This window comes from Mus musculus, chromosome 19 (genome assembly GCF_000001635.26).
Source record: "Mus musculus strain C57BL/6J chromosome 19, GRCm38.p6 C57BL/6J".
Taxonomy (NCBI): domain Eukaryota; kingdom Metazoa; phylum Chordata; class Mammalia; order Rodentia; family Muridae; genus Mus; species Mus musculus.
Genome location: NC_000085.6, coordinates 12,907,481 through 12,923,518, shown reverse-complemented (window position 1 = coordinate 12,923,518; position 16,038 = coordinate 12,907,481). Strand labels below are relative to the sequence as shown.

The window sequence follows — 16,038 nt, the reverse complement described above, 5'->3', positions numbered from 1 at the left end:
AGCTGGTATTAGAAACAAGGCATGTTAACCATTAAACAGACCGAGCAATTCTAAATCAATATTTCATAACTGTAAGAAAATCAAAAATCATCATGCTTTTCTTGACAAATGAAAAATAATAATAAAGCTCAATATCTATTGGTCTTAATACTTCACTACGAAAATTTCCAAAATTAGGAAATGTGCTATGTGGATTTCTGGGAACCAAGAAATCAGCAAAATTCTCATACCCAAAGCAGATACAGTGCTTATTAAGAGAATGAAAAAATGGGCATCACCTAGGACTTTATACAGCTTATTCACTTTTATTTTTTTAAAGGTATCCAAAAGTTATATATAAGACAGGGCACTCCAACTTTTGAAGATCCAGCTGTTTTTATACCCAACTAAGACTCAGAAAGACAGATGATTTTCTCTGAGTTGCATTTAAAACATTCCCACGAGTTACATATATTTCCTTGAATCCTTTTATTTTCTATCACACTCTCTTTATAAAAATAAAATAATACTAAAATAGATGTTGTTTCTCACAAAAGATAAAATAAAATTTGTTAACTAGAATGATTAGTTGTATGAAACAACTCATTTCTGCAGTTACATGTTGTGAGCCATCATGTGAGCACAGGGAAATGTACCTACATCCTCTACAAGAACAGCTAGTGCTTTTAATTCCAAATCACCTCTCCACACCCCACACTTTATATTTCTAAAATCCTTAGGTAAAAGACCTTCACAAGAAAAAGCAAATTCAAACTTGATTTTAAAACATTCTTTATTTATAAATAAGTGGAGATCCCAAAACAGGCATGACTTAAACAGGCTTCTATATTTTCTTATGCAATTCCCACTAGTGATAATAGGCATTAAAAATTGAACATTTATAAGGATTCAAAATTAACATCTGCGTGTGACAGAAAATATATTTGTCTTTCTAGGTATGGGTTGCCTCACTAGGGATAATTGTGTCCAGCTCCACCCACTTATCTTTAAATTTTATAATTTAATTAATTTTCTATTTTATCTTATCAAAGGTCTCTTGTATTCTGAGAATAGAAAGGTAATGATACAAAATAAAAGCTATCCTATATTTTAAGCATTACAAAGTAAAAGCATTTATTGGATGCATATATAATCTGCATTTTATCATCTACCTTATACTTTTATAATATACTAAGGTGCAGATATGTAAGTTTATATCCATGATGACTAAGGCATAAAAGAATTCTTGTGTTTACACAAACGGGTTGGCTATTCAATTACAAAGAGAGAAATCTTGCATGAAAAATGAGAAGAGACTATCTGAAGGATAGAAGGATAGGAGAGTATATGAAGAGTACAAATGTCATTAATTTTGTCATGGACTTTTAATTTTAGTCTTTTATCAGGAAGCTCTATCTTGTGTATTAACCACTTCTGAAATCAAAATAAAGTACCTTGATTGCATCACAATGTATAATATATGTTATATAGTGTAGTTCAAGTTTGTGTTTTAACTTCAGTCAAGGAAAAGGTTGTAAAAACCCAGACACTATTGCATATGCCAGCAAGATTTTGATGAAGGGACCCTGGTATAGCTGTCTCATATGAGGCTATGCCAGTGCCTGGCAAATACAGAAGTGGATGCTCACAGTCATCTATAAGATGGAACACAGGGCCTCCAATGGAGGAGCTAGAGAAAGTACCCAAGGAGCTGAAGGGGTCTGCAACCCTATAGGTGGAACAACAATATGAACTAACCAGTACCCCCAGAGTTCATGTCTCTAGCTGCATATGTAGCAGAAGATGGCCTAGTCGGTCATCACTGGAAAGAGAGGCCCCTTGTTATTGTAAATTTTATATGCCCCAGTACAAGGGAATGCCAGGGCCAAGAAGCAGGAGTGGGTGGGTATGGGAACAGGGCGGAGGGAGCATATAGGGATAGCATTTGAAATTTAAGATGTATATACAGAAAATATCTAATAATAAAAAATAAAAAGAAAAAGGTTGTTAAAAAAAGAAAAAGAAAAAGGTTGTAGTCATATATATATATACTAAACAAATTCATGGACATTATATAAAGCATAGTTGGCATTTACATCCAAAAATTTCTGACCTGGAGATGAACTAGGGTAAGGAAACCAGGATACATGATGTGAATGTAAAACAGGTTTAATGGGAAAATGAAATTTTTATTGAGTAAATTTCATAATTTCTGGCATAGAAGTTAATGATTCCTGTGTGTGGTAAAAGTCATGTCCTATGTACTTTACTCTACAATGAGACTAATTAAAGTTAAATTCAGTCTCTTAAATATCCTTCCTTATTATAGAGTATTTTTATATAACTTGACATAGGTGGGATAGAGTGAAATGAGACTAAAATTAAATAAATTTTGTAATACTTTTGAAAGAATTCATGTTATTAATGCTTATATGCTACCAAAATACTTATGTTGAAATCCTAACCTCTATATTGATGATATGTTAATGCAGAGTCACTGGAAGATGTATATGGTGTAGATGCAGTGAGAGGAAAAATGTCATGTGACTGGAGTTGGCTTCTATAAGAAACAAACAACAAAGAGATAAGACCTTCTACCACAGAATTCCAGAAGGCATGTATAAAGGAGAAATTAGTAACTTATGACACACCACTGCTCCTGAGCCTACATGATATGAAGATATAAATTTATGGTATTTAGATTCGGTCTACATAAAAAGAATTAACATAAAATTTTCAAAACCCACAGTTTCATTAACTATTCACCCAAATGAAGATGAAAACTGAACAAAATGCAACAAAAATTCAGAAAATGAATGAAAGGTATGTACTTCCTGATATTGCATATTACCCTGACTAAATTAATACATTAAAAAATTCCAGTTCAGTGAAAAAGGTAGTTTTGCTTGCTTTGAAACTTCAAATTCAGACTTTGTACTTTTCTAGGGAGAAATTACTCTGGCAGTCTTATCTAAGACTTTTTTGAGCTTCAATTCAATCATATGTAGAGATTCTAAATTAAGATATATCATCTCTTCTAAGCAAAGTATGATCTACTTCTAATTTAAGCTTGAATTTTGCTGCCTCAGCCTGCTTGGATCAGAATGCTGGAAAGGAACATTGCATCCTGAAGGAAAGCATGCAGAGGACAGACAGACAGGACCAGCAGCACTCTTTCCATCCTCATTCTCATCTCCTTTCTCTTTGATACAGGGCAGCCCCATAATCCCCAATGGAGAATAGTACAGAGGTGACTGAGTTCATTCTCGCAGGATTAACAGATGACCCAAAGCTCCAGATACCACTCTTCATTGTCTTCCTTCTCATCTATCTCAGCACTGTGCTTGGGAACCTGGGAATGGTAGGGTTGATCCTGCTGGACTCACATCTCCACACTCCCATGTACCTTTTCCTCAGTCATCTATCTCTGGTGGACTTTGGTTATTCTTCAGCTGTCACTCCCAAAGTAATGTCAGGTCTCCTTTCAATAGACAAAACCATATCCCATAACACTTGTGGCACCCAATTCTTCTTCTTCGTGGGCTTTATAACCACAGAAAGCTTTCTCTTGGCTGCCATGGCTTATGACCGCTATGCAGCAGTATGTAAGCCACTGCATTACACCACCACCATGACTACAAATACTTGTGCTTGTCTGACCATAGGTTCCTATGTCTGTGGCTTCCTGAATTCCTCTATCCACACTGGGAACATTTTCAGGCTTTCCTTCTGCAAGTTCAATGTGATAGACCACTTTTTCTGTGATGCACCACCTCTCCTGGCCCTATCGTGCTCAGACACCTATATCAGTGAGACTGTGATTTTCTTTGTTGTGGGTTTTAATGCTCTTTTCTCTATTGTAGTCATTACGATCTCCTATCTGCTTATTTTCATCACTATTCTGAGGATGCGTTCATCTGAAGGACGCCACAAGGCCTTTTCTACCTGTGCTTCCCACCTCACTGCAGTCTCCATCTTCTATGGGACTGTCATCTTCATGTACTTACAGCCCAGTTCCAGTCACACCATGGGCACTGACAAGATGGCATCTGTGTTCTATACCATGGTCATTCCCATGCTGAACCCTTTGGTCTATAGCCTGAGGAACAAAGAGGTTAAAGGTGCATTTAAAAAAGCTGTAGGAAATGCAAAATCTGCCTTAACATTCTTATTTTAGTTTTACAACAAATCTGTGATAAGACAACTTCATTTGCTTTCTAAATGTATGCATAATATTGGCTAACCATCCCATAGAGTTGTAATTATTAAAATAATTTTCCAGCTATTTAATAAGAGCAATATAGTCAATGGATTAGAAGCAATCACTCATCAAGGCAGAATACTAGATTTAAAATATCATTTTAAATGGATATAGTCATATCTCATGCTCATATCCACTCCTGTGTGTGTATGTGAATTGCACATGCATCTCTCTTTAATGACAATCACATGGGGAAATCCTTACCTGCTACAAAATGACAGTGGTTAGTATCAAGAACATACAAAGCTTTAAAAAATATTAATAAACATCACAGCCAGGCAGTGGTGGGGCACGCCTTTAATCCCAGCACTTGAGAGGCAGAAGCAGGTGGATATCTGAGTTCAAGGCCAGCCTTGTCTACAGAGTGAATTACAGGAGAGCTAAGGAGAAACTTTATCTCAAATATAAAAAGAAAAAAATAGTAAACATCAAGAAAATAAGTCACCCAACTTAAAACCATGGCATGGAACTGAACAGAATTCTCAAAAGAAGCAACAGAATTTGCTATGGAATATTTTCCAAATGTTCACATTCTTTCCATGAGGAAAATTCAGATTAACAGTACTTTGAGTTTTCATCTAACGCCTGTCAGAAAGGGTAAAATCAAAAACAAAAGCAAGAGATAACAAAATCTGCCATCCATTTATGGAAAGGGATCACTTTTGCACTGCTGGTGGAAGTGAAAACTGGTGTGGTCACTATGGAAACCAGTGTAACAGTTCCTGCAAATGTGTGAAATAGATCTACCACATAACCAGCTATACCTGTCCTGACATATTCCTAAAGGACTCTGTATTCTACAGATATACTTGATCATCCATGTTTGGTGTTACTCTGTTAAATATAAAAAAACGGAGACAGCTTAGATGCCCCTCAACTGATCAATGGATTATGAAACTGTAGAACACATATACAATGGAGTACCATTCAGCTGTAAGAAAAATAAAACAATTAATCTCACAGAAAAATGATATGGCTGGAAATGATCATAATAAATTAGGTAATCCAGAGTCAAAAAAATAAACACTGAATAGTGTCTTTAATATATAGATCTATATTTGAATATTTAGATATACATGCTTAAATTGTGGTGCCTAGAAAATTAGTAAGTGGCCATAGGTTGTGGGAGGTGATTTAAAGAAAAAGAAAATAGAATATACATAGTCTGAAGAGGAGAAACTATTGGAAAAGGAAGAGTCAATGGAATGAGAGATGGGATAGCAGAGAAAAGAATCAACAAATATGGGGAGAAATAACTAACGCTATGTTTTTGAAAATGTCATATGAAGGCAACTACCATAAAAGTAGTAGAAAAGTCTCCTAAAATGATACATTATACATATATATCATGTTCATATTTCAAAAAGTTTAAATATGGTTTCTCTGTAACACGGGGATAATCCCTTTCTCAGATATCATAGGCTAACAATTACTCTTGGTTATCCTTTGTAACTTGGAACTAAGAAAATATAACTGAAAACATGCCATACTAGAATCATATGACAGAAAAATCAATCTGGTATCAGCCTAGAAGCTTCATCTCTACTCACTAGCTTTCATACTGCTGAAGATTGCTATTTACACTACTGGAGTAGAAAAGTATTCAACAATAGTGACAATTTGTTATCCCAAGCTACTGAAAAAAAAAAAAACAGATCCATTCGTACAATAGTGGTATGACTTGTGTAAAAATAACAAATCTCCTCCTTTGGAGATTTAAAGTCTACTATAAAAGGCATAACTTGTGCCTAGTACCATTAACTGGGCTAAGAAAGCATGGCTTTCTAGGTTATAAGCTCCAGGTAGAACGCCAATTTTCTTATTCTGCTAAATTTACATATAGTATTATTCTTCCCACTAAGTTCTTATTTTTATTATCACAGATTGGTGTGTCTTTTAACTCTCATCAGAACTTTTTTCAGGCGATAATGGTTCATTCAAACATAATTGATCAACATGCAGAAAATAAGACTGCAGAACAGCTATTATAATAGTCATCTCTCCAAAGACCAAGGTTCATCATAGAAAGGTGTTAGAAAGATGCAGTGGAAGTCTATACTAAAGTAGTATTGACTGGAAATGATACGATTTATATACATATAAACTTATAGCAGCATGACTTCATACACAAGATCAAGGAAGCCAAAAGCCAAGCATGAATGAAGGAGGTGATCATAATATTCTACTTCTAGTTGAGTAGCTTTTGGCAATGTGACTGCTCAGGGAGGAGAACTGAGATTTCTTCAGGAATATGGACCTTGAAAGACTGCCCATGTTCAAGTAGACAATTGTAAGCTCGCACGCATGCTGGCCAGAAGTAGGCTCATTTAATTTAAGAGGAAGGCCTCATAAAACTTAAAGGAAAAAAGGGAGTAGGAGGATACAGGAAGAATTGTAGGGGAGGAAATCAGGGAGGGTTTGATCAAATAATATTCTGCATTGTTAAATTCTCAATAAAAAATTTCAATATTTTTAAGTAAATCTCTTTATACAGGCACTTGTTTTATAACACAAACCCCCATAATGGTGAAGCATTATTAGTTATATTTAAGTATAATACTACCAAATATAACACTTAGCTATTATTATCAAACATCAAGAATTTCATTGTTATCAACAGCATAATGTGATAAGTTAATAAATAAACAAAGGTTGTCAGCTTCCCTAAAGACACTACAACCTGAAAGCATCCCAGGAGTTCTGCATGCAGGGAGATAGGCAAGGGTCCCTCCCAAAGGCCCACAGCCGCTGGGACACCCGGGGAGTCCAGTGACTTGGAACCCATGATGTCCCAATCCCCCCACCCCAAATTCCACTCCCCTTCTGGACAGTGCATTCTTCAGGGGCAGATCACCAGCTTGTCTGTGCCCCTGAGAACACCACAGCCTGAAGGCATCCCAGGAGTTCCACTGCATGAGGAGTAACTGGGAAATTAATACCACAGTCTCTGAAGACGCTCCACTGCACGCAGAGCAACTGACCTGACAGTCTGAAAGCCACCCCACCCCCACCCCCGGAGTTCTGATGCATACAAGGCAACAGACCCCACAGTCTGAAGGCCTCCGTGGAGAACAGCTACACACAGGACAATAGCTTGACTGCTCCTCTGAATAGCAACAGTCTAAAAGGCCTCCCAGGAGATGTGCTGCAGCCAGGGCAAATAGATCAGCAGCTTCTCTTGAAGACCCTACAGTTGGAAGGTGTAGCAGGAACAAGGTTGCATCTTTGTAAACACTAGGGGCGGTGCAGATGCAAAAACATTCCCGCAGGAGTACTTAATTGAGGACTGCCTGAGAGAGCAAGCATTGCTGATGCAAATAATGCCAGTCAATCAGGAACTGCTGCTTAGAATAGATAATTTTTTAAAACCAATTGGGGGCGTGGGTAGAGGGTATTAAAGGAGCTTGCATCAGTGCTCTGATGAGCTTGCTGCAGCATTCTCACCTGCTCCCAGAGTCTGCGTCCTTGACTCTGTTCCAACTCACCTCCAAACCGCAAGAGCAGGTAAGGGTAGGGTTGAGTGCTTTCCAGGGCACAGGCAACAGGAAAGCCTCCCAGAAGACCTCCCAGAAGAGCCACTGTGGCCAGGACAACAAGTCACCAGTGTACGTGCCCTTCTGAAAAACCCACAATCTAAAGGTCCAAGAGGGGGTCTGCTCTAGCCAGGGCCACAGGCCTACCAGGAGACCTGAAGCAAGCCAGGGACAAAAGAGGCAGGCCCCAAAAAGAACCACCCAGACAGGCAAACATTAGGGATAACCAGCAAGAGACAACCACAAGACCATAAGCAACAAAAACCAATATACATGGGAACAAATGAAAACCCAGGCTACTATTCCCAGCAAAACTATCAATCAACATAGATGGAGAAACCAAAATATTCCATGACAAAACCAAATTCAAATACTATCTATCTACCAATACAGCCCTACAGAGGATTGTAGAAGGAAAACTCTAACACATGGAGGGTACATAAACCAAAGAAAAAATAAGGTAATCATTCACGACAAAGCCAAAAGGAGAAAATCACATGCACATAATGCCACCTACAACAAACATAACCAAAGCTAACAATCATCTGTCTTTAATATCTCTCAATATTAATGGACTCAATTCACCAATTAAAAAATATATATGTTAACAGAGTGAATATGCAAACAGGATGCACCTAACACTCAAGAGATGTGAGGCCCTATGGAGTGAGGCAGTCTGGTTGGGTCAGTGTGGTGGGTGGGAACATCCTCTTGGAGAAAGGTCTTGGGGGAGGAAGTATGGGACATAGAACAGTCAGAGGGCAGACCAGGAGGGGGGAAAAGACTGGACTGTAAAAAAAGATTAAAGAATTTTTTTAAAGACAATAAATAAATAAATAGCCATGACACACACACACACACACACACACACACACACAAAATTACCAGAGGAAAGTGTCCAGGGCCCACAGGACAGTCGAACAGGGTCTGGGGAACCACCTGTGGAGAGAATGAGAGGCAAGAAACACAAGGATGGACAGCAAGTCTGATTGATCAAGCTGTCAAATTTTTATTGTTCCCAGGCAGGTTTAATGCCCACAGAAGCAGGGTATGGGGAGGGGGATGATGCGGAATCGTTTTGTTTATGGGAGAATACACCAGTTCCCAAAAGCAGAATATTGCCTAGGTAAAAAGTTCAGCAGGAGAAACAGAACAGAATGGGTTGCTAGTTGCCTGTCCACAAGATCTATAGCTATTTGTTCTTAAGTGGGAGTAGTACTTTCCCATAGAGGCCTCAACTTTTCCCACAGAAATCTCAACTAAGCTAATACTTTTCCACTAAGGCCAAAACTTTGTAAGTAAGCACTTATGGCTGACAAGGCAGATAATAACATTCAAATAGGGTCGCTCCCAACAGGAAAGAAATTATCAATAAGTTATATAGCAAATAATGTTTAGACTTTTAAAAAGGTATAAGTTATTTCAATTTATATGAAATAGGGTCATAGAGTTTTACAAGCAAATGGACAGAACTAAAAGGTCTTGGGGGAGGAAGTATGGGACATGGAACAGTCAGAGGGCAGACCAGGAGGGGGGAAAAGACTGGACTGTTCTCTTGAGTTTAATGTGTTTAGCAAATTGTATCTTATATCTTGGGTATCCTAAGTTTCTGGGCTAATATCCACTTATCAGTGAGTACATATTGTGAAAGTTCCTTTGTGATTGGGTTACCTCACTCAGGATGATGCCCTCCAGGTCCATCCATTTGGCTAGGAATTTCATAAATTCATTCTTTTTAATAGCTGAGTAGTACTCCATTGTGTAAATGTACCACATTTTCTGTATCCATTCCTCTGTTGAGGGGCATTTGGGTTCTTTCCAGCTTCTGACTATTATAAATAAGGCTGCTATGAACATAGTGGAGCATGTGTCCTTCTTACCTGTTGGGGCATCTTCTGGGTATATGCCCAGAAGAGGTATTGCTGGATCTTCCAGTAGTACCAAGGAACTAAAGGGAACTGCAACCCTATAGGTGGAACAACAATATGAACTAAGCAGTACCCTGGAGCTCTTGTCTCTAGCTGCATATGTATCAAAAGATGGCCTAGTCGGCCATCACTGCAAAGAGAGGCCCATTGAACTTGCAAACTTTATATGCCCCAGTACAGAGGAGCGCCAGGGCCAAAAAGGGGGAGTGGGTGGGTAGGGGAGTGGGGGTGGTTGGGTATGGGGGACATTTGGTATAGCATTGGAAATGTAAATGAGCTAAATACCTAATAAAAAATGGAAAAAAATAACATTCTGAGTGAGGTAACTCAGACCCAATAGGACATGCATGGTATAAACTCACTAATAAGTGGATATTAGCCAAAAAGAAAAAAAAAGATAGAATATCTAAGATACAGTCCACAGAACTCAAAAAGTTCAACAAGCTGAAGGACCCAAGTGAGGACTCCTCGGTCCGACTTGGGAGAGAGAAGAAAGCAACCACAGGGTGGAAGAGAGGGAGGGATCTGGGGGGAAGGCCAGGATGGAAGAGAGGGAACCTGATCTGGTATTGGGTTAGGGAAAGGACTGAAGCCCTGAGGGCCAGCAAAAAGAATGGAAACAGGAAACCCAGAGAGTTAGGAGGTAGGGAGGATTCCCCAGAATGTACCAGAGACCTGGGAGGTGAAAAACTCTCAGAAATCAAACGGAGGAACCCTAGATGAAATGCCCTACAGTGAGGAGAGGGAACTTGTAGAGACCAGCTCCAAGAGAAAGACAGGGCATCGAGTGAGGGATGGGGTTGCTATCCCACAGTCAAAACTCTGACCCATAATTGTTCCTGACTGAAAGAACTGCAGGGATGGAAATGGAGAAGAGCCTGAGGAAAAGAAGGTCCAGTGACAGGTCAATAGTGGGATCCAGTTCAAGGGCTCTATGACACTATTGCTGAAGCTATGGAACACTCACAAAGGGGACCTATCAGGACTGCTTTCTGAAAGACTCAACAAGCAACTGAAAGTGTCAGATGCAGATATTTTCACCCAACTAATTGATAGAAGCTGCTGACCACTGTGGTTGAATTATGGAAAATCTGGAAGAACCTGAGGAGGAGGGTAACCCTGTAGGGGGACCAGCAGTCTCAATTAACCTGGACCCCAGAGATCTCCAGATACTGGATCACCAAAAAGGCAACATACACCAGCTGATATGAGGCCCCCAACACATATACAGCAGAGGATTGTTTTCAGTCAGAGAAGATGCACCTAACCCTCAAGATACTGAAGGCCCACATCTTTGTAGAGACAGGGGAGCAGGGAGGAGGTATAGAATGTAGAACAGTCAGAGGGTGGACCGGGAGGGGAATAAAATCTGGAGTGTAAAAAAAAAAAGAGAGAGAGAAAGAAAAGAAAAAGAAAGAAGGAAATAATAATATTAAAAAACTTAACTTTATATGCCCCAGAACAGGGGAACGCCAGGGCCAAAAAGGGGGAGTGGGCGGGTAGGGGAGTGGGGGTGGGTGGGTATGGGGGACTTTTGGTATACCATTGGAAATGTAAATGAGCTAAATACCTAATAAAAAATGAAAAAAAAACTTAAATTAAAAATTAATGTATGCATCATGTCATAAATATATGCATCTAATAATTATATTTATTGGTGGTTTTAAGAAAAATTATTATATTGCGTGTGTTTTCTGACCTTTTTGGGATTGGATATTTTCTTTATTTACATTTCATATGTTTTCCCCCTTTCCAGGTCTCCCATTCAGAAACACCCTATGCCATCCCCCTCCCCCTGCCTCTATGAGAGTGCTCCCCCAACCATTCACTCCCATCCTCCCACCCTGGCACTTCCCTACACTGGCATTGAACACTATCAGGCCCAAGGGTCTCTCCTTCCACTGATGTCCAACAAGGCCATCCTCTGCCACATATGTGGCCAGCACCATGGATCACTCCATGTGTATTCTTAATTGGTGGTCCAGTCGCTGAGAGCTCTGGGGTGGTCTGACCTATTGGCACTGTTGCATCCACCATAGGGCTGCAAACCCCCTCAGATCCTTCATCCCTTCTCCAAGACCTCCATCAAGAACCCCAGAGCTCAGGCCAATGGTTGGCTGTGAGCTTCTGCATCTGTATTTGTCAGGCTCTAGCAGAGTCTCTCAGGAGACAGCTATATATGGCTTCCATCAGCAAGTGCTTCCTGGCATCCACAATAATGTACAGATTTGGTGGCTTTATATGGGGTGGATACCCAGGTGGGACAGTCTCTGGGTGGCCTTTCATTCAGTCTCTGCTCCACATTTTGTCTCCATATTTTCTCCTGTGATTATTTTGTTCACCTTTCTAAGAAGCACTGAAGCATTTACATTTTGGTCTACCTTCTACTTAGGCTTCATATGGTCTGTGAATTGAATCTTGGGTATTCCGAACTTTTGGGCTAATATCCACTTATCAGTGAGTAGATACCAGGGTTGTTCCTTTGTGACTGAGTCAACTCATTCAGGATGATATTCTCAAGTTCCTTCCATTTGCCAAAGAAATTCATGAAGTCATTTTTAATAGCTGAGAAGTATTTCATTGTGTAAATGTATCACATTTTCTGTGTCTATTCCTCAGTTGAGGGACATCTGGATTGTTTCCAGCTCCTGGATATTATAAATATGGCTGTTATGAACATAGTGGAACATGTGTCCTTGTTACATGTTGGACTCTCTTCTGGGTATATGCCCAGGAGTGGTAAAGCTGGGTCCTCAGGTATGTACAATTTTTGGAGAGACCACCAGACCGATGCCCAGCATGGTTGTACCATCTTGCATTCCCACCAACAGTGAAGGAGTGTTCCTCTTTCTCCACATCCTCACCAGTACCTGCTGTCACCTGAGATTTTATTTTAGCCATTCTGACTGGTGTGAGGTGAAATCTCAGGGTTGTTTTAATTTGTATTTCCATGATGATGAGGGGTGTTGAACATTTCTTTACCTGTTTCTCAGCCCCTCAAGTTTTGTCAGTTGAGAATTCTCTATTTAGCTCTGTTCCCCATTTTTAATTGGGATATTTGTTTCTCTGAAGTTTAACTTCTAGACTTCGTTGTATATATTGGATATTAGCCCTCTATCCGATGTAGGATTGTTAAAGATGTTTTCCCAATCTGTTGGTTGCCATTTTGTCCTATTTACAGTGTTTTTTTGCCTTACAGAAGCTTTCCGATTTTATGAGGTCCCAATTGTCAATTATTGATCTTAGAGCATAAGCCATTTGTGTTCTGTTCAGGAACTTTCCCCCTGTGTCCATGTGTTCAAGACTTTACTCCATTTTCTCTTCTATTAGATTCAGTGTATCTGGTTTTATGCGGAAGACCTTGATCCACTTGGACTTGAGCCTTGTACACGGAGATAAGAATGGATCAATTTGCTTTCTTCTACAAGTTGACCACCAGTTGAACCAGCACCAATTGTTGAAAATGCAGCCCCCCCCCCACTGAATGGTTTTAGATCCTTTGTCAAAGATCAAGTGATCATGGGTTTATTTCTGTGTCTTCAATTCTATTCCATTGATCTATCTGCCTGTCTCTGTACCAATACCATGCAGTTTTTATTACGATTGCTCTGTAGTACAGCTTGATGTCAGGGATGGTGATTCCCCCAGAAATTCTTTTATTGTTGAGAATAGTTTTCCCTGTCCTGGGTTTTTATAATTCCAAATGAATTTAAGAATTGCTCTTTCTAACTCTATGAAGATTTGAGTTGGCATTTTGATAGGGATTGCATTGAATTTGTAGATTACTTATGGAAAGAAGGCAATTTCTACTATATTAATCCTGCCAATCATGGGGGATCTTTCCATTTTCTGAGATTGTCTTCAATTTCTTTCTTCAGAGAGGTAAAGTTCTTGTCATACAGATCTTTCACTAGTTTGATTAGGGTCATACCAATACACATTGCATTGTTTGTGACTATTGTGTAGGGTGAAATTTCCCTAATTTCTTTCTCCACCTGTTTATCCTTTGAGTATAAGAAGGTTACTTGTTTGTTTGAATTAATTTTATTTTTTTAAAATTAAAAGGAATCTTTATATTTTGATCCTATACATATATATATACATATATAGAGATCCTATACATATATATACATATATACATATATATATATATATATATATATATATATATATATATATATATATACATAGAGAGAGAGAGAGCATATAAATACATACTAAAATGGACTTCACAGAATACACATAAAATTTAATGTGCAATAATATTACATAGTAGGTTACTAGAATCAATAGGTATATCAATCTTCCCAAGATCTTTTTTTTAATTTTTTATTGGATATTTTCTTTACGTATATTTCAAATGTTATCCCTGTTCCTGTTTTTCCCCTCCAAATAACACCAGCTTTAGTTCATAGTGATCTGATAGAGTGCATGTGATTTTTTCAATATTCTGTTGAGGCCTGTTCTGTGACCAATTATACGATCAATTTTGTAGAAGGTACCAAAAGGTGCTAAGAAAAATGTACATTCTTTTGCTTTAGGATGAAATCTTCTATAAATATCTGTTAGATCTATTTGGTTCTGAAAGTCTGTTGGTTTTACTATGTCTCTTTATTTTCTGTTTCCATGATCTGTCCATTGTTGAGAGTGCAGTGTTGAAGTCTCCTGCTATTATTGTGTGGGGTGCATTTTTTGAACATTAATAAAAGTTTCTTTTATTAATGTGGGTGCCCTTGCATTTGGAGCATAGATATTCAGAATTGAGAGTTAATCTTGGTAATTTTTTCCTCTGACCAGTATGAAGTGTCTGTCCTTTTCTTTCTTTGATAATTTTTGTTTAAGAGATGATTTGATTTGATGTTAGAATGGCTACTCCAGCTCAGTTCTTGGAACCATTTGCTTGGAAAATTATTTTCCAACCTTTCACTCTGAGGTAGTGTCTGTCTTTGTCACTGAGGTGTGTTTTCTGTATGCATCAAAATGCTGGGTTCTGTTTACATATCCAGTTTATTAGTCTATGTCTTTTTGGGAAACCAGAAGGCTCCTGTTCCAGGCTTCTCCTTCATTCCTGTGCCCTATGGGTTCTGGGAGGGACACTCTGAGCAGCACTGGTTGTTTTACCTGTGCTCACAGACTAATCTGTGGAAGTGGAAGCAAGCTTTCTCTTGCCACTATTTGGGTACAGAGTCCTGTACCACAGGATCAGCTCTGGGCACAAACAGACACAAGAAGCACATTTTCTGACATTTAGATTAAAACAGTGTATTTTAATTTTGATTAAAACATTTTTAAATTATAATAAATAAATAAATAATAAACAAATGTAATAACATTTTGAGTCACATATTTAAAATTTGGAATTTGTGTTACTTCAATTTTTCTCTAATTTGGAAAGTTTTAGGCAGCTATTTAATCCTTTCTAATTAAAAAATGTTTTATTATACTTTTAACTCCTCCAATATCCTAATCATCTCCCCACTGACCAAACATCAATAAGATGTGTCAAAAAATAAACAAAAAGTCCTCACATAGAAAGTAATAAAAGAGTTCATTTTGTATTGGCCATCTACTCCTGAGCTTGGGGCATGCTCTGGAATGTACTTGATATACTTAATGAGACTCCATTGCAGAAAACTAATTTTTCCTTTGCCAGTGAGTATCAATCACAAATAACTTCTTAATTATGAGTGGAACCTTATGTCCACATTTCCCTCTCTATCTTGGAGTTGGGACTCTGTCTGACTTAAACCTGTGCTAAACTTGTGCCTGTCACTGTGAGTTCACATGTGCATCAGCCCTGTTGTGTATGGAAGACACTGTTTCTCTGAAGTCACCCATCACCTCTGGCTCTTACAATCTTTCTGTCTCCTCTTCCAAAAAGATCTCTGAGATCTGTGGCAGAGGTTTAATGAAGACATTTCACTTAGGATTGAGTGCTTCAAAGTTTCTCACTCTCTGCACATTGTCCAGTTGTGGGTCATTGTACAAGTATCATTTTTTTAAGTTAACAATACTTTAATATCATCAAATGTATAAGCATTACTCAAGCAATTCCTTTTCATTTAAAATTTCATTCATGGTAGTGTTTTAATCTTTCACTTATTTATTTTAAACTCCAGATTTTACTCCCGCTGACTGTTCCACATCCCATACCTCCCCATGACTCCTAGTCTCCACGAAGGTGTCCCACCCTGCTCCTACCCCACCAGACCTCACTTTTTAAGTAGATACTGAGGATTCCAACTCAGGGCCTAATACCTTAGTAGCAAGCACTTTATTTTACTTACTATCTCGAAAGTGCCAAGGAACTTAAAGAATTTCAAACCTGAACTAAACT

General features: G+C 38.5%; 1 protein-coding gene across 1 annotated transcript; it reads left to right on the top strand.

Annotated features, from left to right (window-relative positions):
- Positions 1-3,211: 3,211 nt before the first annotated feature.
- On the top strand, positions 3,212-4,156 carry Olfr1448 (olfactory receptor 1448). The gene has a single exon (NM_146701.1). It carries the CDS (start codon positions 3,212-3,214, stop codon positions 4,154-4,156), a length of 945 nt encoding a protein of 314 aa, NP_666912.1.
- The last annotated feature ends 11,882 nt before the right edge of the window (positions 4,157-16,038 follow it).

Excerpts from the sequence above, each read along its gene's own strand:
- Olfr1448 (NM_146701.1), top strand. The coding sequence starts at position 3,212 with ATGGAGAATAGTACAGAGGTGACTGAGTTCATTCTCGCAGGATTAACA.